This window comes from Leopardus geoffroyi, chromosome C1 (genome assembly GCF_018350155.1).
Source record: "Leopardus geoffroyi isolate Oge1 chromosome C1, O.geoffroyi_Oge1_pat1.0, whole genome shotgun sequence".
Lineage (NCBI taxonomy): Eukaryota > Metazoa > Chordata > Mammalia > Carnivora > Felidae > Leopardus > Leopardus geoffroyi.
Genome location: NC_059328.1, coordinates 7,735,237 through 7,759,156, shown reverse-complemented (window position 1 = coordinate 7,759,156; position 23,920 = coordinate 7,735,237). Strand labels below are relative to the sequence as shown.

Here is a 23,920-nt window from a genome sequence, read left to right as displayed (position 1 = left end):
AGGGGCCCCTCTGAAATTGTGATGATTCACCCTCCCGCCCCCTTGCTTGGCTTTTCTAAGACCTATGCAGAGCTGCCGCATGGGGAATAGCTTTCTCCTTTCTCAAGCTGCTGCTGCTGCTTCGGCTGTATTATTTTACTTTATTGTGGTAAGATGCAACTTCACGTAAAATTTGCCACCGTAACCATTTATTTTTTTTTTTTTTTGTCAACGTCTGTTTATTTTTATTTTTTTATTTTTTTGAGAGAGAGAGAGAGAGAGAGAGACAGAACTGAAGCGGTGGGGGGGGGGGGGGACGGGGATGGACAGAGAGAGAGAGGGAGACACAGAATCCGAAGCAGGCTCCAGGCTCTAGGCCGTCAGCACAGAGCCCGATGCGGGGCTCCAACTCGTGAACTGCGAGATCCTGACCTGAGCTGAAGTCGGACGCTCAGCCGACAGAGCCACCCGGGCGCCCCTATCGTGACCATTTTAAGCTGCACACTTGAGTGGCACTAAGTACCTTCGCAGGGTTGTACACCCGTCACCCACATCCAGTTCCAGAAATCTTCCATCACCCCAGACAGATACTCTATCCCTACGAGCAGCCACTCCCCAGTCCCCCTTCCCCCTGCCCCTGACAACCACCAATCTGCTTTCTCTCCCTATGGATTTGCCTGTTTTGGACCTTCCATGTGAATGGAACCCTACGACACGTGACCTCTGTGTCTGCCTCCTCTTACTTCGCGTGTTTTCAGGGTGCACCCGTGTTGTGCTGTGTGAGACTTTCGTTCCTTTTCGGGGCTGAGTCATATTCCACCGCACGGTGTTTATCCAGCCATCCTGCCGCTGGGCATTCGGGATGGGTTCGTTCACCTTTCGGCTGTTGTGAATAGAGCATCTGTGAACATTCTTGTCCAAGTTTTTATTTGGGCCCGTTTTCCATTCTTTTGGGTGTATACTAGGAGCGGAGTTGCTCTAGCCTCTTCAAGTTAGTAACAAACTATATATTGAGCACTTCCTGTGTGTCGGACCATAGTGCTATGCGTTATCTCAGTGAACCTTCACAACGGCCGGGAGAACCTGAAGCTCCGGGAGGACTCTCTGTGGTTTTCGGAGGTTCTCCAGGCCTAGGACAGCATCCAGCATATAGGAAGTCTTCAAGAAATATTTGATTTACTGAACCAACTGCCTTTGAGGTGGGGACTTGCACCCCTGCTTTTCCGACGAAGAGGCTGAGGCCTGGAAAGGCTAAGCGGCCTGCCCCACCAGATCCGCGGTGGTAAGTGACAGAGGCGAGATTCAAGCCCCATCTCCCTGACTCTGCTCTTTTTTTTTTTTTTTTTAAATTTTTTTTTTTTTTAACGTTTATTTATTTTTGAGACAGAGAGAGACAGAGCATGAACAGGGGAGGGGCAGAGAGAGAGGGAGACACAGAATCGGAAACAGGCTCCAGGCTCTGAGCCATCAGCCCAGAGCCCGACGCGGGGCTCGAACTCACGGACCGCGAGATCGTGACCTGGCTGAAGTCGGACGCTTAACCGACTGCGCCACCCAGGCGCCCCTAACGTTTATTTTTTGAGAGACAGAGACAGAGTGTGAGCTGGGGAGGAATAGAGAGAGAGGGAGTCACAGAATCTGAAGCAGGCTCCAGGCTCCCAGCTGTCAGCACAGAGCCCGACGTGGGGCTTGATCTCATGAACTGCAAGATCATGACGCGAGCCCAAGTCAGACCCTTCACCGACTAAGCCACCCAGGCGCCCCTCCCTGACCCTGCTCTTGATCCCTATGTTGTAGGTTTTATCTTCCTCGTGCCTAGCGCCATGCCAAGCACAAGGTGTGTGCTCCGTGAATACCTAAGACCACTGCAGAGCAGGGGACAGAGAGAGATCTAGGGTCGATTTACCTGGTAGAGGGGCTGGGTGAAGCCTGGAGCCGGTGGTGTCTTTCTGTGCCTCTGTGTGGCAGAACGTGCCCATCTGTCCAAGGAGGCACTGCCACCCCCTCATTGAGCCCTAAGCCGGCAAAGACTGCACTGGGCACTGCGGAAACCTTGTGGGCAATCTGGCCAGAATTACTCCTCACCTTGACCTTTGAGGCTCTCCAATGGGGTACGGCAAACCCGGCCACCGACCTGGATCCCTCTTATTAGGGAGAGGATGGGTCCCACCAGGAAGGTCTGAGGCACCTCTGCCTTGAGTGGTCAGGCAGGGCCCCTGGGAAATTGGAAGAGTTTCTTCCCCCCATGGGGTCTCAGGAGGGGTGGGGAGGCCAGCTCCTCTCCTGGAACTCCGAGAGAGTAAGGCAGGAATGGGGACCCTGCAGGACAGCATCCAAGGCCAAGGCCTGGGCAGGGAAAGACTGAGACACAGAGGGTGAGCGAGAGGGCCTGGGGCTGGTGGGGGTCAGCTGCGTCCTGCCCTGCTTTTTAATTTATGTTATTTATTAAAAACATTTCCTGGGGCGCCTGGGTGGCTCAGCCGGTTGAGCGTCTGACTTTGGCTCAGGTCATGATCTCATGCCTCGTGAGTTCGAGCCCCACGTCGGGCTCTGTGCTGACAGCTCGGAGCCCGGAGCCTGCTTCGGATTCTGTGTCTCCCTCTCTTCTCTGCCCCTCCCCAGCTCGCACTCTGTCTCTCTTTCTCTCAAAAATAAATAAACATTAAAAACAAAACAAAACATTTCCTGAGCCAGGACTTTGACACAACAGGGTGGGAAAACCCCTTTCCTGCCCCCAAACAACTAGACTCTCTCTCCCTGTTGACCTGTACAGATTTTTCAGGATTCTGGCCAAATTCCAACCCAGCTTGTGTTTGGAACCACCCCCACCCCCACCCCTACCCCAATCCAGAGTCCTGATCTGATTGCTGGTGCTGGGCCTGGGCGGACCTGCCCCCTGCCTGCCTTGGGGTGTCGGGTTCCTTTCCCGAGGAGGGGACAGGCGCCTGCTGGATTGTGCAGAGCCCTTGGCCCCCTCTTTGTCCCGCTAACCACTGTGTAAAAGTTTCGGGCTTCCTTTGACCTTTCTGTTTTGCCTGGTTATGCTGAGGCTGTCCCACTGACACGCATCTCCTGGTGTGTTTGCTGGGGTAGCTGCTCAGCCCCTGCCTGCGGCCTCTGTCCCTGGCCCTTCTCCCCTGGCAGAACTTTCTATTCTTTCTTTTTTTCCCCCAGTATTCCTCTCTCTCTCTCTCTCTCTCTCCTTCTCTCTCTCCCTCTCCATCTCTCTCTCCCTGTCTCTCTTTCACTCTTTTAACATGGTTTTCCTAAAAAGTTTTTTAATCAATCAAATTTGAGGCAGAAAATAGGTTTTGTCACGCCTGGTCCCGGGGTGGTGTGGCTCTCACTCAGGCTCCTGACAGCTCCTCAATGCAGGAAGGAGGCCAAACAGAATATTTCTCGGGGAAAGTGCCCGTTTCCATGACACTGTCCCTTGTTGTCTGTGCTGCCCCCCTCCTCAAGCTGCCGGCTGACATGGCCTCAGCTCCTGTGAAAGGGCCGTGGAGAGGGTGTGTGTGAGGGTGGGGGAGGGGGCAGGGGACAGCACTGGGGGGTAGATGGGCGGCCGACAGCTGCCCCGAGCCTCCGCGGCCTGAGAGGGCTGGGGAGCAGGTAGGGGCGGCAGGGACGAGGAGCCTGGCCTGGTGCTGCATAATCAGCTGAGCCTCATAAATATGGGGCCGGGGAGCCGTGGGTGAGACGCTCGGAAGCCAAGTCCAGGATAGTCGGTGGCTCCAGCCAGAGGGGACTACAGCTGGATGAGGCCTCTTCAGGTCCCGGTATGCTGGACACAGCAGCTTCCTCTCCCTTCCCGCTGCCCTCTCCCTCCTCTCCGGGGCTCTGGCCCCACCCAGCCCTCCTTCCACCCCAGCACTCCTTGTGCCCGGAGGAGCCTCCAGCGTCCCAGCTCCCCGGCCCACGGTGCCCCCACCCAGAGCTCCCCGCGGGCCCCCCGGGTCTTCCCTCTCCTTCCCACTTCCCTCTGTCTCCTTCCCGTTTGGGTCTTTTTCTCCTTCCCCTCTCTCTTCTACTCTTCTCACTCTCTTTTATAATTAATGATTAGTTTTAATTGGTTTGCTTAGGCAGCCTGACAGCAAATTAACAGAAGCCAGCCCAGGGCTGCCAGGCTCGGGGAGAGCCCACTGCGCTCCGGCACTGGCCGGGCGAAGGCAGGCCAGGCTGAGCCCGGGCCCGTGGGCGGGCTGGGCGCGCTCCAGAAGGAGAGCTGTCACAGCAAGGGTCGGGCCACACCTGGCGGGTGCAGTGGCCAATGGGAAGAAGGCAAGAGGATCTTGGCACACAAGGCACGCAATCGGCAACTTTCTCTGTGCACTTCTGTTCTTATCCTCCCCCTCACCGCCCCCCCCCCCCCGCTCCCCGCCCGTTCTCATTCATATAAGACATTGTCCATGTCTTTGGAGATGAGGGCCAGGTATAAAAGGAGGGCGGGGGCCCTGCCTGCAGACTGGGGCAGGGCTCGCTTGCAACCCCACCCGTCCGCAATCATGCCGTGGGCCAGTGGGGTTAGCAGCCTCACACCTCTGGGGCCAAGCTCTTGTTCTTTCACATGGACAGGAGGGACAGCAGGTGACCAGGCTGTCGGCCTGGTTAGCTCAGCTGGCTGCCTACAGTCCCGAAGCTCGAGGACCTGGTTCTGTTTGTGACTTGCCGTGCCCTTCTGCACAGAACTCAACCTTTTGGCCCTCGGTTTTCTGGTCAGGGTACTTAGGATAAGTACCCGGAGGGTGGATGGGCCGGGGGGGCGGTGCATAGACAGCTGGCAGAGAATAGACGTGTTGGCCACGATCCCTGAGCACGTCACGTCTCGTTCTCAGCCAAACGTAGGGTCTCCTGCTCTGCTCTGTGTTCTCCCGCTCTGTACCTGTCCCCACCCCCACCCCCACCCCCCGGGCCTTGCAGAATCCTTTCTTAACTGCAGCATCTTCTCTGGTCCTCTGCTGGGTCCTGGGTATGCCCGGCCACTGGCTCACACAGCCCAGACCAGACGTCAGGGACAGTGAGAGGCAGAGAGAGAGAGAGAGAGAGAGAGAGAGAGAGAGAGAGAAGATGCCCAGGGAAGAAGAAAGACGTGAGGCTGAACTTCTGAGGCTCCCGCTGAGGTTCCAGAATGCACCCAACCGACCTCCCTGCTCCTGTCTGCCAGGCCACCCGCCCCAGGGGCCGCTGAGGGACACCACCCCGGTCCTGGTCCCCGCCGTCAGCAATCCTGCCCCGCCCCCCCACGGCCCCCCCCCCCCCGCCCCGACCAACTCCCGCAAAGTTTCCTCCGAGTGTTGTGTGTGATCAGATCTGCAAGTTGCTCTCTAAGCTTCTTGTCACATTTTGACTTAATGAAGTGCAACTGCTGAGGGATTTGGGTTCAGCGCTCCGGCCTCCCTCGCTCCCTTGTTGTCAGAAAACAGGGGCGGTTGGGGACGGCAACACCGCGCTGCAAGTCGTTATCATTCCGGTCAGTCTGTTTAACACAAAATTAAACAAAGAACTAATTAGTGCCTCATGAATTAATAAATGCACAGTTGCAGGGGAGGATGGGAGGGGAGAAAAAGGTGGTGGAAGGGAGATACTGGAGTTACGGGGTTGGGGGGCTTTTGGGGGTTCAAGGGAGGCTGGCCAGGGTGCCTGGAGAGATCTCAGGCAGAGCGTGTGGGACGGACGTACAGCCAGGCCCCGGGCCGGCTGGCTGGGATGCGAGTCTGACAGCCAGGCCTGCCCAGTGCAGTGCCTCTCAGCGGAGGGGAGAGGCCGGGCTCTCCAGCCCCTGCCCTGCGGCCCCGCCCTGGGCTCGGCCTCCACGAGCCCAGCTCCCCTCTCTGGCCTCCTCCTCTTTCCACTCTCCCACCTCACCAGCCTCCCCCTTCCTCTCTACTGCCCCCTATCTCAGTCCCCCCAGTTGCCTGCGGACCCCCAGCCTCTCACCATCTGGGCCAGGTGGGCATAGGAGGCCCGTGGGGCAAGCCTCCCCCACTGCCAGATGCCCACAGAGCCCTGTGTCTGGCAGGGTGAGCTCTGCCCGGGTGGGCACCTCTGCCCAGGCAGCCCGGCAAAGGCAGCAAAAGCTGGCAGGAGACCCAGCCCTCCTTAGGAAGACCTGTCAAGTACAATTAGCATTATCTGTCCAAATATGTCCTGGGAAAGAGAGGGAGGGCTGCAGGACTGGGTGGCATTCCGGGAGCCCTGTGCAAGGTCACCTCACCTCTTGCAATCCCCCCAATCTGATTTGGGGATTACACAGCCTAAGGAAATTGGTGTTATTCCTCTTGCATCATTGATAAGCCACAAATGAGGGAGTGGGGAGGAATAAACATAATAAACAGGAAACTCTTCCCAAGTATGGGTAGGGTTCTGAGGCCCCAGGGCTGGGGGGAAGGGGCGAGGGGGAAGAGGGGGAGGGGGGGAGGGGACAGAGGGCTCCTTGGGTTTTCTATCCACATCAGGAGTTCGTCTCATTGGAACCTGGCTCCCCAAACTCCAGTACCAGCCAGGAGAGTCTGAGCCTGGCAAGCTGGGCTGAGTTATGTGTTGGCTAAAGACCCTCTACGTTGTTGGACCGTGTCCCTTGCCCTGCGTGGGCCCCCAGCGTGGGTTGTTGCGTCTCATCGGTAGGACCTCAGGCTAGAAGGTGCTACCGTAGCACCCTCCTGGGTGGTGACACCTGTTGGTGCCATGGCCCCTGGTCCACCTCTCTGTCACCCACTTGCTGTATAGCAAACAGCTTGGCATATAGCATTTGTCTTTTCAGGGGCTGGGGAGGAGAGTGAAGGAATGGGTGCTGCTCTATTCTGTGGTCCCTGGGCCCCTAGGCTTAGCCACTGCATCCCCCACCCACAGACTCCTATCTCTGCCTCCACAAGAGATGCGTGCAGTACGTTCTGACTGTTCCCTCTTTGGTTAAGGGTGTCCCGAGGACTGCATTTCTGCTCTCAGCTCTTACCGCTTTCTGAACTTTTTCAAATTTTGGTTGGCATATACTTGAATGAGCCCAAATCCATTTTTAACCCCCTTCGCCGGTCCTGGAGCATCAGCCCCTTGGCGCATAGGTGGCAAGGACCCCTTGGGCACACAGCAGGACGGAGGGCGAACACTGGGGAGTTGTGGGCATCCCGCCTTGAAAGGCTAACGGGCCTCTTCTCTCTCCCTCCCCAGGATGAAGTGACGCCCCTACTTTGAGAGAGGAGCCTCTAGAACCCGCTGCGAGGTAAGGCCTGAACCCCCTCCCCGATCCTTATGTCCTCTCCCCTACCGGTGACCACTTACCTAGTACTGGCGTCCCTCCGGGGTTAGGAGGATTGGGAAGATGGAGACAGGGAATTGGAGCCACGCTGCCCACTTGAACCTGGCAAGAAAAGATGGCCCCGGTAGGAAAATCTCCGATTGGCTCTTGGGCCGGAAATGGGCAGGGGACATGTGGATTGCAGACTTTGGGCATAGAATGCGTTCGAGGTGGTGTGGGGCAAGGAGGCATTTCTGGAGCCAGGGTCTGGCCGCCCTTCGGAACCATCCCCAGGTCTCCGCTGTGGCAGCCGCTGCTGGCTGTCCCTAGAAGCTCTGCCTGTAGCTCTTGGGGAGCCCTGCGGACTTGAAAGCCTCGGAACTCCAGCCCTGCCTCTCTCTTTGGAGCTGCCGGTCCCTGGTGGCCTCCTCGTCCCTCCACGAGAGGCTGGCAGGGAGGAGGCCTCAGGCCCTGAGCCCAGATCAGGCTGCTGACCCGCCCTTCCCAGGCCCAGGGCTTCCCGGGTCTGGCCGGGCCTTCACAGCCTGTCTCAGTCCCCGGGTGTCTCCAGGAACCTCGGGGGCCACCGGGCCTCGGCCCCAGGCAGCGCGGTGTCAGAGGTGACCGGTGGAACGCCAGTGTTATGTAAATAGCGGGACCTGCCCGGCGGGCGAGCTGGCTGGCTGCAGCCATCCATCATCCCCGCTCGGCGGGGCGGGGGACAGACACGGCACCGTGCGCCTGGCTCCAAACCTGTTTGTTTTCCCTTTGTCTCACGCGTTTCGGGCCTGGCTGTGACCGGCTCCGGGTTTTGTCCCGCTGGCCCCCTCCCCCGGGAGGACGGGGGGAAGGGAGGAGATTCGTGCTGCTCCCACCGCGGCATCCCTTTCGGACTTCAAAGGCTCCCCCAGCATTGTCTGTGCCTGCGGGCAGTGGCCCTGAAAACGTGATCAGAGGCGGCCGGTGTAGGGCAGGCCCGGCCCGCGCCCTGCGCTCTCACTGGGGCCCGTAGATTCCTCCCTTTGCAGCCAGCTCCACCCTGGTTACAGCCCTCCCCGGGCCTCTCTCCTCGCCTTCCTCTCCCCTGGCGTCCCTTCTGGCCAGCCCGGCCCACTGCTGCCCACTCCCGTCCCCTCTTGGCCTTACCCAAGAGGGTAACACCTCTCTTGGGGCATCGAGGCTCCTAGAATGTCGAGAACTCCCAAGTCACTCCCTGCCCCTTCATATCATCCACGAGGATCTGAAGCAAAGTGAAGGGCCTCTTGGCATGCTGGGCGCTGGAGCCAGTTCCTGGACATCTGTTTCCCAGACCAGCGCGTGTTCCTTCCCCTTCTTTTTATCTACCCTCTGCCGGTAATGAGGGCCTGACGTCCACCTGAGGCCTCTGCCCAGCCCTTCCCTTCACTTCTTGGCACGGTCCAGATTGGATACTTCTGTCCCCAGGTGGTGGGACCCCATCTTGGGTCTTGAAAGTCCAGCCCTAGGTGCTTTCCATCCTCTGGAGCAAGGCATGGCCCACTGCCCTTTTTTTGTAAATAAAGTTTTATTGGAACATAGCCACACCCATTCTTTTGCATATTGGTTCTGGCTGCTTTGACTCCAGCTGCAACAGAGAATGTTTGGCGCAACAAGCCGAACGTATTTACTCTCTAACCCTTTACAGGACAAGTTTGCTGTCTCCTGACCTCTGCTCTTTTCTTTAAGTGGCAAAATATACATAACATGAAAATTACCGTTGTAACCATTTTTTTTTTTTTTAAATTTTTTTTTTTAAACGTTTTTATTTATTTTTGAGACAGAGAGAGACAGAGCATGAACGGGGGAGGGTCACAGAGAGAGGGAGACACAGAATCTGAAACAGGCTCCAGGCTCTGAGCTGTCAGCACAGAGCCCGACACGGGGCTCGAACTCACAGACCGCGAGATCATGACCTGAGCTGAAGTCGGACACTCAACCGACCAAGCCACCCAGGCGCCCCTGTAACCATTTTTAAGTGTATAATTTCCTGGTGTTCAGCATGTCCACCGTGTTGACTGTCACGCTGCCCTGTGCCCTTGTCTTCCGTGGGGTTGCCCTGAGGGCCGCGGGCAGTTGTCCGGGAGCCTGTCCCAGGGCTGTGGGCTGCCTGCGGGCCTAGTCTGTTTGGGGCCACCCCCTCTCTGTCTCTCTGGCCTCCTCAGGGCCTCATTCTCTGCTCAGTCCCACCCATCTAGAAGTCCTGGCTTGTCTTCCCTCTGACAGCCACCGTTTCCTCAGAGCTCGGCATCCCTTCCCATGAGCCCCGCGTAGCCTTTAACCTTCACCGAGCTCTCAGATCAGTTCCCTCTTCCGTAAGGTGAGCAGAATAGCTACTTTGCAGACAAAGTTATTGGGACAAATGAGTTAATGTGGTCAAAGGTGTCTGGCCTGGGGCCTGACAGGTAGGAAGAACTCACATTCCCTCCTCCCCTCCTACCTTTTCACCTCCCAGAGCACCAGCCGTCCCTGGGCAGGTTCCAGGGGGTTCCTCACCCCTGCCCAGGGACTTCTGAGTCTGACTTCTTGGGGAACGTGAGTCTCCTCACTCCAGTGGGCACAACGGGAGGAAACGTCCCCCACCCCGGGTCGTGGGCTGAGGGGGGTTGGGGTTCTCGTGTCTGTGCCCTGTCCTCCCCATCTGCTGCAGGGCCCTGGGAAATCGCATACCTTCTCTGGGCCCCAGTGTCTCTGTCTGTAAAAGGGCGTCCTGACCACCCCGCTCTCTGCTTCAGAGGCTGTTGCGAGTAGGAGCCAGGTGCTTGGGGGCGAGCTGGGAAGGCTGTGTTCTTGGGTGCTGCTGGGGGCGAAGGAGGACAAAGGTAGAGTCTGGGTTTGAACCTGGGCCCGTTCTGGGGGAGGTGGGAACTAGGCCATAGTTCCTACTGAGAAGTCCCTGGAGGTTACATGGTGGGCACTTGCTCTGTACGGGCACAGGGACCAAGCTGCCGTGACACGTTGCCGGTGCCGTGAGCTAACCGGCGGGGAGGGAGGCCAGGGGAAGGGGAGAGAAGGTGGACCTGGGCAGCAGTCGGGGGTCTGAGGCCAGAGCCGTGTCCGCTGGCCGCCCACTCCTGCTGCTGCTGCTGCTGCTGCTGCCGGCTCTCTTACTGCGTCTTTTCACGGGCTCCTGGCCTTGCGCGTGTGTTTTCCCTCCCAGCATCCCACCGGTCTCTCTTCCTGCTTGCCTTCCCGCCACCCATACTGCCACCCCCAGCTCCACGGCTCGCTCTCTCTCTCCCTCTCTCCCTCTCTCTCCTTTTCATCTACTCCGAAGGCTTTACTTTACTTCCTTGTCACCCTAATTGATTGCATTAACCTTTCAGCGTATTGGATTTCCTCGGCATCGTGCAGAGAGCCCTGCGCAATATGCTTATAATCTGAGCCATAATGGACAGTTTGCAGTCAACAAGCCCCTTCTCCCTTCTCTGCCATCGGCCCTGTGACATCTCTCTTGCCCAGGCCACCATGGCCATTCCCCCCCCCCCCCCCACCACCACCGCCGGCAGGGGTGGGGCAGTGGGTGAGGCTGGGTGGAAGCAGACACAGCTTGGACCCACTGATGGATCTCCCTGCATCTCCCCCTCCTCCCGGCTCTGCCCCCCCCCACCCCCCCGCCCCCGCTCTGCCTCTGCTTCTCCAGGCCTCCCGGCCCAGGTCCTTTGCCAGGCCTCTGGTCTCCGAGAATCCTCTCGGCTCCGCTGTCTGCTTCTGGGACTCTGACTAATGAAGGGCTCACGGGGCCAGCTTGGATTTGGGGAATAAGACAGTCCCCTGGTTCCACCGGATGGTTCTCAGAGCAAACCATCACTCCTTTGCTTGCCTAGGAGGCTTTGGGGAAAGATGATGGTGAGCACTTCAGGAGATGGAGAGACGTGATACAGGCCGCGGGGCAGTAAGCCGGAGAGAAGCCTCCGTGAGGCAAGATGGCTTAGCCTCACAGGAGACTCGCATGGGGGAGGCAGGAGAAAATGCGAGCTGGCTGCTCAGGTTAGTAGGAAAGGGCTCCCTCGGGTGCGTTCCAGATGGGCACCTCCTCATCCAGCATCAGGCAAAGGAGCCAGTCCGTGCCAGCTGCCCCGTCCCGGGCGCTCGGCGAGTCCCGGCCCCGTAGGTCCTGGCTGGGGCTGCCAGCCTGCAGACCCAAAGCCCGGTCAGCTGAATCTTTATTCACAACAGGATGGATGTCGGGTTGAATACATTAGTGTCAGGCCGGAGGAGCGGGACGGAAGCTCCCCTTAGCGCTGGTGGTACTGGTACTTCCTCTCTCCCGCGCTGTTCCCCCCTCCCCGCCCCCACTCTCTGTCCATCATCTTCTCCTTCTGAGCATCCCCTCCTGCCATCCCTCCATCACTCCGAAGGGCAGGCTTTGGCAACAGGGGGGCCGGACTAGGTCCTTCCCACCCTCTCCCAGGGATTTTGGGGGTGGGCAGAGGGCACAGCAGGGAGAAGCCACGCAGCGAATTAAAGTTTGGTGATTGTCAGTGTCAGGAGAAGCTAAATAACCCTGTAACTAGTATGAAGGTGAAGTCACGGCCTGCTGCACATGGAAAATATGAGTGCTCTGGGAGACAGGGAGAGTGAGCGGCAGAGTCTGCCCGCCGTGGTGGGCAGCCTCCTCTCCAGGGACCCAGCCAGAGAGGCGGGAGGAGGGCCATGCCCTCTCCCATCGCTGCCAGGGAACAGCCGCCCAGGACCCCCTCCACGTATGAGGGGCAGCTCAGCTGCTTAACAACCTGCTGGCCCAGCACTGGGGACCCGGGCAGATGTCCGTAGGCACCCAGCAGTATACACTCGTGGACGCCAACCCATCCGCCTGGGGCCACGTCAGTCCTTCCTTGCTCGTCCCTACTAGTGCTTACTCTGTGCCAGGCTGTGTGCTCTGCCCTGTACGACAACTCTGTGCAGTAAGTGCTATTGTTCTTCGCCCCCCCCCCACTTTGTATCCCCACTTTTTTATAACCCACTTTACTGAGCCATAGTTTACACGCAGTGTGCAATTCATTGGCTTTTTAGTATATTCCCAACATCGTATGGTCGTCACCACTATCTAATTTTAGAATGTTTTCATCACCCCAGAAAGAAACCCCGTACTCATTAGCAGGCACTCCACCTTCCATCCCCAGCCCCGGGCAATCACAAATTATTCTCTTTGATGCTGAGAAAATGGAGGCTCAGAGAGGGTCAACAACCTGATCAAGGCGGCACAGCCAGTGAGTGATAGAGCCGGGGTGCAAACCCAGGTAGCAGGACTCCAGAGTCAGTGCTCCTCGAAGGACCGCCCGATGTCTTGGCTGCGCCCCCCTCCCCCCAACATGCCCTGCTACACGTTGCTAACAGCCCGGGCTCAGGCGTGTGTGAGCACCATCCAGACACGTAGGCCCAGGCGGCAACACGCGTCTCTCTCCCGAGGTAGACTTGCGAGTCCATACAGAAAAATCTCACACCCCTCGGAAGGACAGCCAACGTCCCCTCCTCTTGAACCTTCTCTTCCAAAGCCCAGCTCCTGGAAGGGAGGGTTGGCTGGCACAGGAACCAGCAGCAACAGGGGAGCTAAAGTGGCCAGCGAGACCTAGGTGGTTTGAGAGTTTTAAAAGGAGAAATCCCCGTATCGCCTGTAGCTGATCACTGTAACTAAAATCCAATGCCAACACAACATTCCAGAGCAGGTCCCGCCCGGGTTGGGGCCACCGGTTGGGGCCACCGGCTAGGCCTTGCCGTGCCCACAGGAGGACTCAAGGAACTCAGCTCCCACATCACACTTACTCTCTCTCCTTCTGACTCTCACTCTGTCCTTTGCTTCTTCTGTCCTTCCCCCCCCCCCCCCCCCCCGCCGCTTCTTTCTTCCTTACACTCCTGCTTTCACTCCCCAAAACTTCAAACAAACAAACAGACAGACGAACGTTTGTGGCCATCCTCTTGACTCGCAAAATTTGGGAATTAACGTGAAACTCTTGCTGCCTCTGATAAGGGATGAGTACAGGGAGAGACAAAGGGAAAGGTAGGCCAGAGAAGGAGTCTGTTGGATTTGGTTTGGGGTTTTTTCCTCCTTCTTCTCGCTCCCTCCAAAGCGGAGGATCCGGCCGGGCCAGTTTGGATATTTATTAAGAAAAAGCCAAAGATAATTAACTTTTTTGTTTTTGTTTTGTTTGCGGGTGCCTCCCCTGCTGGCACTGCTGACTGCCTGGCAAATTAAACCTGCTCCCTGCCCCGGCGGCGGCTCTGCTGTCGGCTGTCCCGACACCGCCGGGGCCCATCAGCTGCCCACCCGGCCACCCACCTTGGGTTTCAGACCTAGGGTCGCTTTATGCCACCACCGATGCCACGTCCCCAGGCTCTTGTGACTTCTAGAGCAGCCTTTAGAGCTGGGTAAGTGGCCTGCGGGGAGACAGAGAGGAGGGCTACTGTTGGGGTTGTGGCCAGCATTTCCCTCGGAGGAGAAGGGGTGAAAGAGTAAGGGCTGCCAGGGGGGCCAAGGCACACCCTCCGGCCAGTTCAGGGTTGTCAGCTTTCCAGAAGAGGGTGAGGAGAACAGAGAATGAGCTGCGAGGGCAGGAGAGGCCAGATTTGGGCCGTGCCCACCACCAGCCTTCTCCTGGGAGGCCGCTACACTGCGAGGACCCGCGGCCCCTGGGAACGCTCTGGAGGAGACTTGGGGCCACAGCACCATCCCCTGGTATCTGTCCACCCTCAACACTGCCCCCCCCCCCCCCACCCCGTCCCTCTCCCACCTCTGGTGCAGCCTAGGCCCCGCGGGGGCCCCGCGGAGTGGTCAGGGAGCCGGCACTGCCTCGGGTCTGCTGCCTTAGAGTCACGCAGAGCCCTGAGGCCGAGCTCCGACCTGAGCCCGAGCCCTGTCCTGTCCGTGGGCCAAGTGACAGACCTCTCGATGGGCAGACAGAGTTGGGAGCCAGGACGGCCAGTGAGGAAGGCAGGTCCTCTTGAGGGGCCAGCCAACCCCAAGCTTGGAGTTGGAGGTGTGGTTTGCCCCTCTGCTAAATTAATATGCCTCAGCCCCTCCCTTGGCAGAGACCTCTCCTCTGTCCCCCCCCCCGGCTTCATCCGCAGCTGGGCAAGGAGGTAGCGATGTGAGGTCCTTCCAGGAGGGGAACCTGCTTGGGAGCTGGGCACAGAAAGGAGGGCATTTTTTTCAAGGATTTTGCTGGCCCTTTTTTTTTTTTTCTCTGAAATATAAGGATGTGCAATTTTTTTGGTTTCAATTTAGCATTGGAGAATTTTATAATTTAGTAATTAAAATCTCTGATAGGCTTTAGAAATTGCGGCTAATTGAATTTAATGGGAAGATGATTTTCAATTTTATTTGATTACCGGGACCCCTGGCATCGGTATTTATGGGAAAAAAATGGGAAATGTGCTGTGTGGGCTAAGATGGCATAATTGAATTAGGGATAATCGGATTTCTCCGTCATGAATTTCACTATAATTTTCCTATAATTTTCCATTAGATATCTAGTTTACAAATATTCACAAAGAAATGAAGCTCTTTCGGAATGGAGATTGCTGGCTAACAGGATTACGGGGCCGGGCGTGTGGTTGTGCCAGCCTCTATACCGCCATAATGCGATCCCTGTATCTGCCTTCTACTTAGCTTAAGCCTGGCCTTAGCCGTGCGCTCCCCCACCCACCCCACTGCTCCTCTCTGTCCCTGTCTGCCCCCTGCCCCGACACCCGCCCGTCCACGGCCCATGACTCCTCGTGCCCTGGCAGACGGTCCCGTCCCCATGGCCCCGGCGCTTCCTGTCCGCGCTGCGCACACTCGACGTTCACCCGGACAGCCCTCCCTCCGTCAGCCCGAGGAGCACACTCACACGCAAACACACGGACTCCCTCGCAGGTGCGAACATGCTTATTCACATGCACACACACTCCTTTGGCCAAGGCTTCTGTGCCCTGGCCCAGTCGCCTCAGAGGGAACCAGTTTATTGGGATCCTGGGGTGGGGTGCAGGAACAAAAGGAGCTTTGTTCAAGTTTATGTGAAAGTTACAAATTCAGAATGAGAGCAGATAAAGCCTGAGATATCTGGTGTGTAAACAGGCTGGTGAGTGAGAAGGCCCCGGGCTCGGGAGGGGGAGAGAATGAGTGGGCCCTCTGGGGGTGTGAGCAGCCCGGGAGCCAACCACGGAAGCCGGCCTGGGGAGCGCCGCCGGTTTCCCCTGGGCTCGTGTGAGGGGCCTGGTGGGTGGGCTCGCTGTACACAGCTCCCCATTTGCTCTGGGGGTGGGGCGTACAAGGACGAGCCAGCGTCTCTGGGCCCAGGGCCTCAAGACTGGGAGGGATGGTGGCATTGGGCTTTCCGTCCCCCGAATCTCAGGCACAAATGTCCTCCCTGTGGCCTGGCCTCGGGGTCTAAGAGGTGTCACCACATCGGGGTCCTCAAGGCAAAAATGGGCCACAGCCTCAGAGATGCCAGAGATGCGGGCCTCTCCCCTTCGTACGAGCACACACCCAAAGAGAAAGAAAGAGAACTCTGGGGACCCCCTCCATTGTGCAGCCTCTGACTCACACCTCATGCATGATCTTGATGCCTCAGCCTTCTTTCTCCTCAGACCTTCTCGAATCGTAACATGCCAAGATGGCCTCATTCTCTGTGCCTCCCTGGCCTCTTCTCCACTCTTGGACAAGGCCTCTTAAGCCTGCAATGGCTGATCGCGGCCATCGCCTTGCCAGCCCACGCATCCCTCCACCACTTTGCTTGATGGGTCCCTCTAGCTGGCCCTGTGTGTTCTGTGTCCTTCCAGCTCTCCAGCCTTTGTCAGAGGCCCCAAAGTCACCGTGCAGCCAGTCCAGTTGGCCTTGTCTGGGGAACTGAAAGGCATGCCCTCCCATGCCCTGACCACCATCGGCAGAAGCCACAAGGACATTCAGAGACAGCCAGTGGGCCGTGTGGGTCACATACGCAGGGGACTCCTGATAACGCACATCATCCAATAAACCCTGAACTCGTACTCTTACGTCTTCAGGCTTCCTTCCACACCCTGGTTGCCCAGGTGGAGAAGCAGGCACTCAGGATTGGGGCTTGGGATTAACTGCCTGTTGTGACAACCCAAAGCTGTAGGCCTCACTTTGGAGAGCCACAGGTGAGAGCACCCAGAGGCATGTGGAGACTCCAGAGTAGTTCTGGACGCAGAGGTCCCCTCTCCGAGATCCCACGTGGGGAACAGAGCCCAGGGTCTTCTGTGCATGATTGCCCTGTACCAGCACATGTCCTAGCCTCCAGGTAGCACGTGGCTTGGCCTCTGCTCCTGTATTCAGGGCGTTGGGGTCACGGGATGCTCAGTAAAGCTTCTGGGCCTCTCCAGCTACTCTTCCTCCAAAGGGACAGGGCAGGCCTGAAGGGTGGAGGGTTGCGTGTGACAACCGGCAAAGGGGGTTGCCAAGAGTCAGCAGGGGAGGGCGGTCAAATAGGGGAGAGATGCAAACCTCCTCCTTGTGAGGCCACTTGGAGCTAAAAAGAAGACGAAGAAGAACAATAAGGGGAAAGTGGGAGAAAGAGTAGATTGGTTTTTTTTCTCTGACTTCTTTGCCCCAAGGTTTCCCTGGGCACCTCCCTTGGCCAAGTAGAAATACTGCAGAAATAGGCCAGTGCCCTTTTGCTGAATGCTGCCCAAAGACCAGAGAAAACCCAGGGTCTATTCCGTTCCCCTCACTGAAGGCAGTGTGGCCTTCCCTGAAGCAGGAGGAGAGGAAGGCAGCAGAATGGTTACACAAGGAGCAGAGGGAGAGCTAGAGACCGTAAGATGCAGGTACTGTACCAGCTAAGCTGCCCACGTTCCTGTTCCAGCTCGCCTGGCTGTCTCCTTCCTTGAACACCCCCCCCCCAAATCCAATGGGTAACTTGGGTCACTAAAATTTAAGGAATTCCACATACCTGTCTGCAGCAGGGACGTTTGGGGGACAGGAGACCCACCAAAGTGCTTTCTGGGGGGGGGGGGGGGGGGAAGTGCCTTCCAGGGACAAGGAGAGCACAAGGAGTCCTGGTCCAGAGAGGAACTGGCAGGCAGGAAGTGCCGCGGCTGCGGGGCAGGTGGCTTGACCCTGGCTCCTTGATTCAGGAATACCTCTGCCCTCTGTGCCCGGATCCTTACTGGGGCATGGCAGAGGAAACAGGGTGGGAGGGAAGCCCACGTGATGGCATGGATCTGTGTTGGGGTGCTCCGAGTAAAGGCTGCCCAGGGGGGTGAGGGAAAAAAGAGGTGCTGGACTCCCCTCACGGCCCAACTGAGGGGCTGGGGGCTGAACTTTGGAGGAGGTGGAGGAGGAGGAGGAGGAGGAGGAGAAAGGCCGGGAGAGCAGAGATGTGTAGGCGGCCAGGGTTGGCCTGGGTCGGGAGGGCACCAGGGCCCAGTCAGGGCAAAACCAAGAGGAAGTGGCTGAAGCCTAGGGTCCTGGCTCTCCTGGAGCCTGCAGCGGCGGCTGGCTTGCAGAGCAGCGCGAGCGGACTCACGTGTCCCGGGCCACCACCGTCCCCCCGCCCCCCCCCAGGCTGACCGCTCGGCAGTCTTTCCTCCTTGGAACTAAAAAGCTCCGCCACTACCCACCCCCCCCCCCCCCCACCATGAGAGTCGGGTTTGAGGGGACGTGGACGCTTTGCTCCCCTGGCACCCGCAGCACTCTGGGCGCCCGCCGGCCGCGCGAGGGGGAGCATGAGGGCGCGGCCCGGCGGGCGCGACCCCGTGGCGCTCACACCTGCGCCCGCCCGGGCGGAAAAGTTTGCGCGGCCGCGCGCGCCGTGAGCTCTCGGCCGGCGGACGCCGTCGAGCGGCGCCCGCGGGGCTCCGGGCGCAGAAGGGAGCGTGCGAGCGCGCGCCCGCCGGCGTCCGGCCAGAGTTGCTCGGGGACGCGAGCGTCGCCAGCCTCGCCCCTCCCGCCCCTGTCCGCGCGCCGAGTCCCCGCCTCCCTCTTCCCGAAGTCTAAGGTTTGGGGGACTCGCAGAGCCAATGAGGCCGGCCGCCAGAGCGGGTGCGCTGGGGCCGCGCGCGCGCGTGCGCGCGCGTGGGGAGAGGCGGGGGCGCGCGTGCGGGATTGGGGCGGGCGCGTGCGTGCGGCGCGGCGCGGAGGGCGAGCGCGCGCCCATTCACTCCGGCACCGCGGCGGGCGGGCGGGCGCGCGCGGGCGGGCAGAGCTCTGCTCTTTCACCTGCCGGGGCGGCGCGGCCCGGCCCGGAGGAGGCGGCGCCGCGGCCGCCCTGCCAATCACCTCGGCGCCTGGCAGCGCCCCCGGCCGCTCCCGCCCGCCCGCTCCCTCCTGCCAAACTGTTAGCCTGAGTGTTACCGTCAGGAGCAATGACATCAGGGCTTTAAAACAACTTGTTATTCGGGGAGTAATCAGTTGCAATTAGGCATTAATTAAGTATTATGAAAGTTGATTATTTAAGTGAATTCGGCTTTCGACTCTCCGACTATGGTGAGTACGGGAGTGGGGCGGGGGAGGGCAGGGGGCGCCGCCGCGGGGCTCGACCCCGGCGCGGGCGGGGGGCGCGGGCGCGGGCGCGGGCGGGGCCGAGCGCGGGCGGGATCGCCCCTCGGCCTCGAGGGCCGCCCGGGCCCCCCGACCCGGGCCGCGTCTATAAATAGTTTCTCTTTTAGTTTAATAAACTCGAGAGCAGAGCGGAGCCGCTCCGGAGTGTGCAATGCCGGAGCGTGAGAGCGAGCGGGGAGGGAGGGAGAAACTTTCGCTCTCCCTCCCGGGCCCCCCTGTCAGTGCTCGCCGGGTCCCCGGGACTGGTCCGGCCCTCGCTGGGGGGTGCGGCGAGCGGAGGGGGGCGGGAGGGGGGCGGCGGGGGGCACCGCGAGAGACTAAACAGATGTTTTTTCTTTCCTCTTGTGTTTTTGGCGTTCCTCGAAGAGTTTGGGACCAAGGAGAGGAGAATGGATCTCGGTACAGGTACCGGCGGTGGGAACCAGGGGAGGCTCTTTCGCTTTTCTTTCGGTTCTTTTACGGAAGTTATTATTTTTAGCCCAATGAGGTAGCAGCTGAGCAGGGGGTGGGGGCTGGCCTGGAGAGGGTCCGGCGCCCGCTGCGCTTCTCGCCCTGGTTTCTGGATTGCGAGGCTTCTGATGATATTATTGTTATTATTTGTTACTTGCTTAGTGACTGTGACTAATTTGATGCTTGTCATTATGAAAGAACCGAGGGGAGAGGGAGCTGGGGGGCACCCAGAGAGAGGATTTAGGGGTTTTCTGTGGGGGTTTTTGTTCTCCGTGTTTTTTGAGTGGCTCCGTGGTGTGTGTGTGTGTGTGTGTGTGTGTGTGTGTGTGTGTGTGTGTGTTTGTGGGTGTTTCTTTTTCACTGCAAGGATCTCTGTGTGTCAGGCTGTGGGGTGTGTGTTTTTATTTTTTTAGTGGGGGGGGGGGTGGTTTAGTTTTTGAAAGCAGCGTCCTGTTGGGAAAGGTGGTTAGTCTGGTTTCGGGGCGACTGTCTCAAGGTAAAGGAATTTAATTTATTTGGGACAAGGCTGTGTCGGATGATCAAGCTGCTTATTATGGCTAATGAGTATTTTTCACCTGAGAATCCGTGGGATGCGGCGGCTGTTATCAGTTCAAAGTGAGGGGCCCAGGACCTCTCTCATCCCCCCTTTTCGCTCCCCTCCCCCAGGGGGACACCGGACAAACTACTAAATTTGGATTCTGGGTTTTAGAGGGCCTAGTATGGCGCCTTAGGCTCGGGTTCCAGATAGCATGATGCTGGCCTGGGGCAGTTTATCCTGATATTTTGGAGCTTTTATCGGTTTTAATCTAAGTTTTTCAATATTTTGCTTCTCTTTTCATCTGGGGTTCCAACCCGATCCCAGAGTGAGGTTTACCATAAGCTCCTCAGGCTTTCAGTTAGCCAGGTCTGTTGAAACCACATTTTGACCAGGACCCTCAGATCCCAGCCTGACAAAAGCCACTGTCTTCTTTCTAAATGCTTTTGAAAGAACTCAGTAGTAAACAGGTTGAAAATTCATTGAGGCTGATCTCTGAACCCTTGTGTTTGATTTATAGAAGAATAGGGGGCTGTTGGGCTTGTTATTTGTAATGGGCCCAAGTTCATGGCATTGCCCCTTGGGACCCATGAGCTGACGTTTGACCTCCTGAGGGCAGGAGGCAGCAGGGGGGTGGGCAGGGCCGGTGACATGGTGACCGACTTCGGGAAGTGGGTGTGTGTTTGTGGGGAGAGGGTGGCTCAGAGCTTGTGATTGCATCCAGCCAGGTGTGATCTCTGGTAATCAGATGTGGAGGTCCTTGGGACCTCCGGTGCCCAGGAAGGGGGTGACACCCCCTGCTGGGCAAAGTGGTGAAGGTGTCTAAGGCCACTTCTGTCACCCTGCCCCTCCCTGGCCTCCACCCCCACCTTAATCAGTGCCTCCTTCTCCCAGGCCCCACCCCCTTTCTTCAGAAAGAGGGCCCCCACCCAACCCAGCCCAGAAGCAGACCTTACAGATGGGCCTCGGTTGGCACCACCCCCTACCTGGGGCATAGGAGCCTCTGCTTGTGGGCGGGCACAGTGGACCCAGGCATTACTCAGCTGGAAGGCGGGCCTTCCTCGTCTTCCTCCTCCTAGCCTGGGTGCCAGTTGGAGCTGGCATCCATCCTCCTGCCCTACACCGACCAGTCCCTTCTAGTCTGCTAGGGGCACAGGGCTCCAAAGTGCCTCTGGAGGGTGTCCCCGACTGGAGAGAGAGCCTCCTGGGCCTGTGGGTGGCAGAACCTCTCGTAGCACCTCTCCTGGGCTTTAGGGAGACTCACTTCTCCCCGCATTCCAGGGACAGCCTCTGGAAACTTGTCCTAGAAGCTAGAAGAGCCACTTAGGTGGACTGGTCCCTCCTGCAGCTGGAGCGAGGCTCTTCGAGCAGGACCCGGGCCTGCCCTCTAGCCACTCAGTGAGGGGAGGTCAGGGTGTCAGAGTTCTGACTGTTTCCTGGAGGAGCAATCTGGTGATACCCCTCCGCCTTTTCTTTGAACTTGGAAGTTTCACTTAATTTCAGAACTTCAGAAGAAAAGCGCTTTTTTCCCTGTTCACAAAAAAAAGGGAAGCAGGTGGGAACTCTGAGATCCCCTCTGAGACCATCTCTGGGCTGGCTCCATGCTGGTCTTCCATCGACATCTGGAATGTTCTCCTGGACACAGCCGTAGCCAGAGGCCTTGTCGCTGGCCAGGGCTCATTGCTGGTGCTGTGAGGGGCTCCTTCTTGGGGAGAGTGGAGGGCGGACCACGGACAGCTTCCACCAAGGGCTTCTCTGGCACAGTACAAGGCACAGGCCCCAAAGAGTCGCTGGCACCAGGGATCCTATAAGCATTGGGTCATGGGTTAGCATCATCTCCAGCCTGGGACAGGTCCAGGTCCTGAAGCACTCTGGCCATAAGTCATTCAGTGATGGGAGAGCCAAGGCTTCTCAGGAGGGGACAGCAGGACCTCAAGATCCTCGGGGACCATGTGGACCCCTATTCCCCCACCATAGTTCAGCCAAGGGCTGGATCAATCTGGACGTCTTTAGCAATAAAAAATGCCGATGTCGTCCTAATTCACCAGGCCCCGAGATGACAGCAAATTTACATTTTTTAATTAAACTAGCAGCCAGTTTTTATGAGAGGGGGTTGGGTTATGCAAATCAAATGGTTGTGTACGGAAGATTAGGAGAGTTTGGGAATAAATTCCACAAATGCTAATAAAAAAAAAAGGAAAGGGAAAGAGAGGAGGGAGGGAGGAGAGAGAGGAAGAGAGGAGGACATAGTTCCATTAGGCCCTTTTAGAGTGATTTCCCTGGGGGAGGGAGCCGGGCAGGGGAGGGGTGGGGGAGGGAGCTTTCAGACACAGGTAAATCCATCCTGCAGTTGGGAAACTCCCCAGGATTAGGCCCCACTAGGCCGATTGCTAGGCCCCAACAAGACTGGAGGCAGAGGCGAAATGGCTGTGAAGCAGCAGCCGAGCTTTGAGAAGGACCTTGCCTTTGGTCCCCCCCGATCTGGTTGTCACTGCCCCGCTTTCCTCAGGGGGAGCATGAGAAGAAGAGGAGGGGCCGTCCAGGGCTAGAGCTGTCCGTCGAGATCCAGGCTGGGCTCTCCCAGGTGGAGGGCCAGATAGGCAAGAGAGCGAGTTCAAGGGGATGGCCACGGACTGCACAGAGGGCCGGAGAGGGCTGGCACTGTCCACTTGGCACCGTGGCTGCAGCCATGTTGTCGACAGGGGTCAGTGGGAGGAATCGGGGTTGCTCGCTGAGCCAGACCTGCTTCTTTTTCCCTGGGATAAGGTCTACCGGAACTCCAGGCCGGGGCACCCTGGTATTGTGTACCGACCCCCCCAGCACACACACACACACACACACACACACACACACACACACACACGTGTGACCCACCCACCACCGTTGCATCCTGGCCCTGGCCTCAGCTGTGGAGGAAGCCCAAGCAGGTTGCCCTCGATTTTCCTTCCTCAAGCCTTTACTTGGCCAGATACACCCACTCGACCAGTCTAAGCTGGGGCCAGTCCCTGCAGTCAGGTTGGGCACCGGTTTTGCCAGTCTGCCGCAGGGGGTGGGTACTCCAGTGCCATCTTGGCAGGAAGGAGCCGTCAGAGCCAAGGACAGAATGGGCTGTCTGGGAAGTAGCGAGTTTCCTGGTACCATTCAAACAGAGGCTGGCTGTGACGTTTGCAGGGACTTGAGCATCAGATGACCTTTAAGTCTCTGGCTTTGCAACTCCCAACTTGATTTTACCGGGGAGGTTCGGTCTTGGGGGGCAGGGTTGAATGGACGAGGTGAGAAGCACATCATTTGGGCCTTGTCTTTGGAGGCAGGCGTTTGAGACGGGCACCTCTGGACCGTGAAGTGGCCCTTGACCCAGCCCTGGTCCGAGCTATCAGACATCAGAGCAGATCTCAGGATGAAAGTCCTGGCGTAGCCGTTCTCCTGTAACAGGAGGCAGAGGCAGCAAGGGCCAATCTGGAAGGATCCCTGGAGGGGACTCACCCCAGGCCCTTTTTTCCTGTAGGGACCGGCCAGGAGAACCCATTAACTCTTCTCCCCAAGAAGGGCACCGGGGTCAGTTAGTCAGACCTCCGTGCGGCCTCCCCATTGCCCTGACGTTCCCCCATCCCCCACGGCCAGGGAATCTGGCTGAGTCGCAGCTTGGGTTTTTATGATGGAAAAATAAAATAAACGGAGGCACCTTTGGAGGGCTGAGCCACGCAGCAGCATCCCCTCATTAAAGCTGCTGCCCCTGGCTCAAGTCCCTGGGCTGGGGATTGGGTGCGGCCCGGGAAGCCTCTGGGCGCCCACTCCTCTGCCTGGACCCCGCCGGGTCAGTGGTGCGCCTGCCTGGCCCGCTGCCATCAGCCTCCTCTGGCCGGCCCACCGTCCTCAGAGGGACCAGGTCGTTTCTCCACCCCCGGGCCCCAAGGCGTGTCCTTTGCCACTGCCCTTTCTGAGCTGGTTTTTAAACCTTGACCACCCTGGCTGCTGCCACATCTCCTTGTCTCTCTCCTCCTCCTTTTCCTTCTCTTCCTCTTCATCTTTGGGGGCTGGGGAGTGGAAGTTGCTCTGTAGTCATTCCAGCCTGTGGGTCCCCAAGGCAAGCAGTAGCTGTTCCAGGGTAGCTGGGCCAGGATAAGGCAGGGGGAAGAAGGAGCAGGGGAGCAGAAGAAGGGCTGGTGGTCCCAGGGTGCAGAGGAAGGCCTCCTTCACTTGGACTCATGGT

General features: G+C 58.3%; 1 protein-coding gene across 4 annotated transcripts in view; it reads left to right on the top strand.

Moving 5' to 3' along the window:
• The window catches only part of CASZ1 (castor zinc finger 1), a 149,110-nt gene that overhangs the window by 75,491 nt on the left and 49,699 nt on the right, over positions 1-23,920 (top strand). Inside the window, exons 3-4 of one of the 4 annotated variants that reach the window (XM_045482145.1) lie at positions 7,144-7,195; positions 19,092-19,130. In XM_045482145.1, the coding sequence (XP_045338101.1) occupies positions 19,115-19,130 (16 nt within the window). In that variant the 5' untranslated portion in view covers positions 7,144-7,195; positions 19,092-19,114. Of the gene's footprint in view, positions 1-7,143; positions 7,196-10,895; positions 13,595-18,478; positions 18,651-19,091; positions 19,131-23,920 lie in introns of those variants that run through there. The other 3 variants (XM_045482146.1, XM_045482144.1, XM_045482147.1) reach the window with 3 other exon arrangements.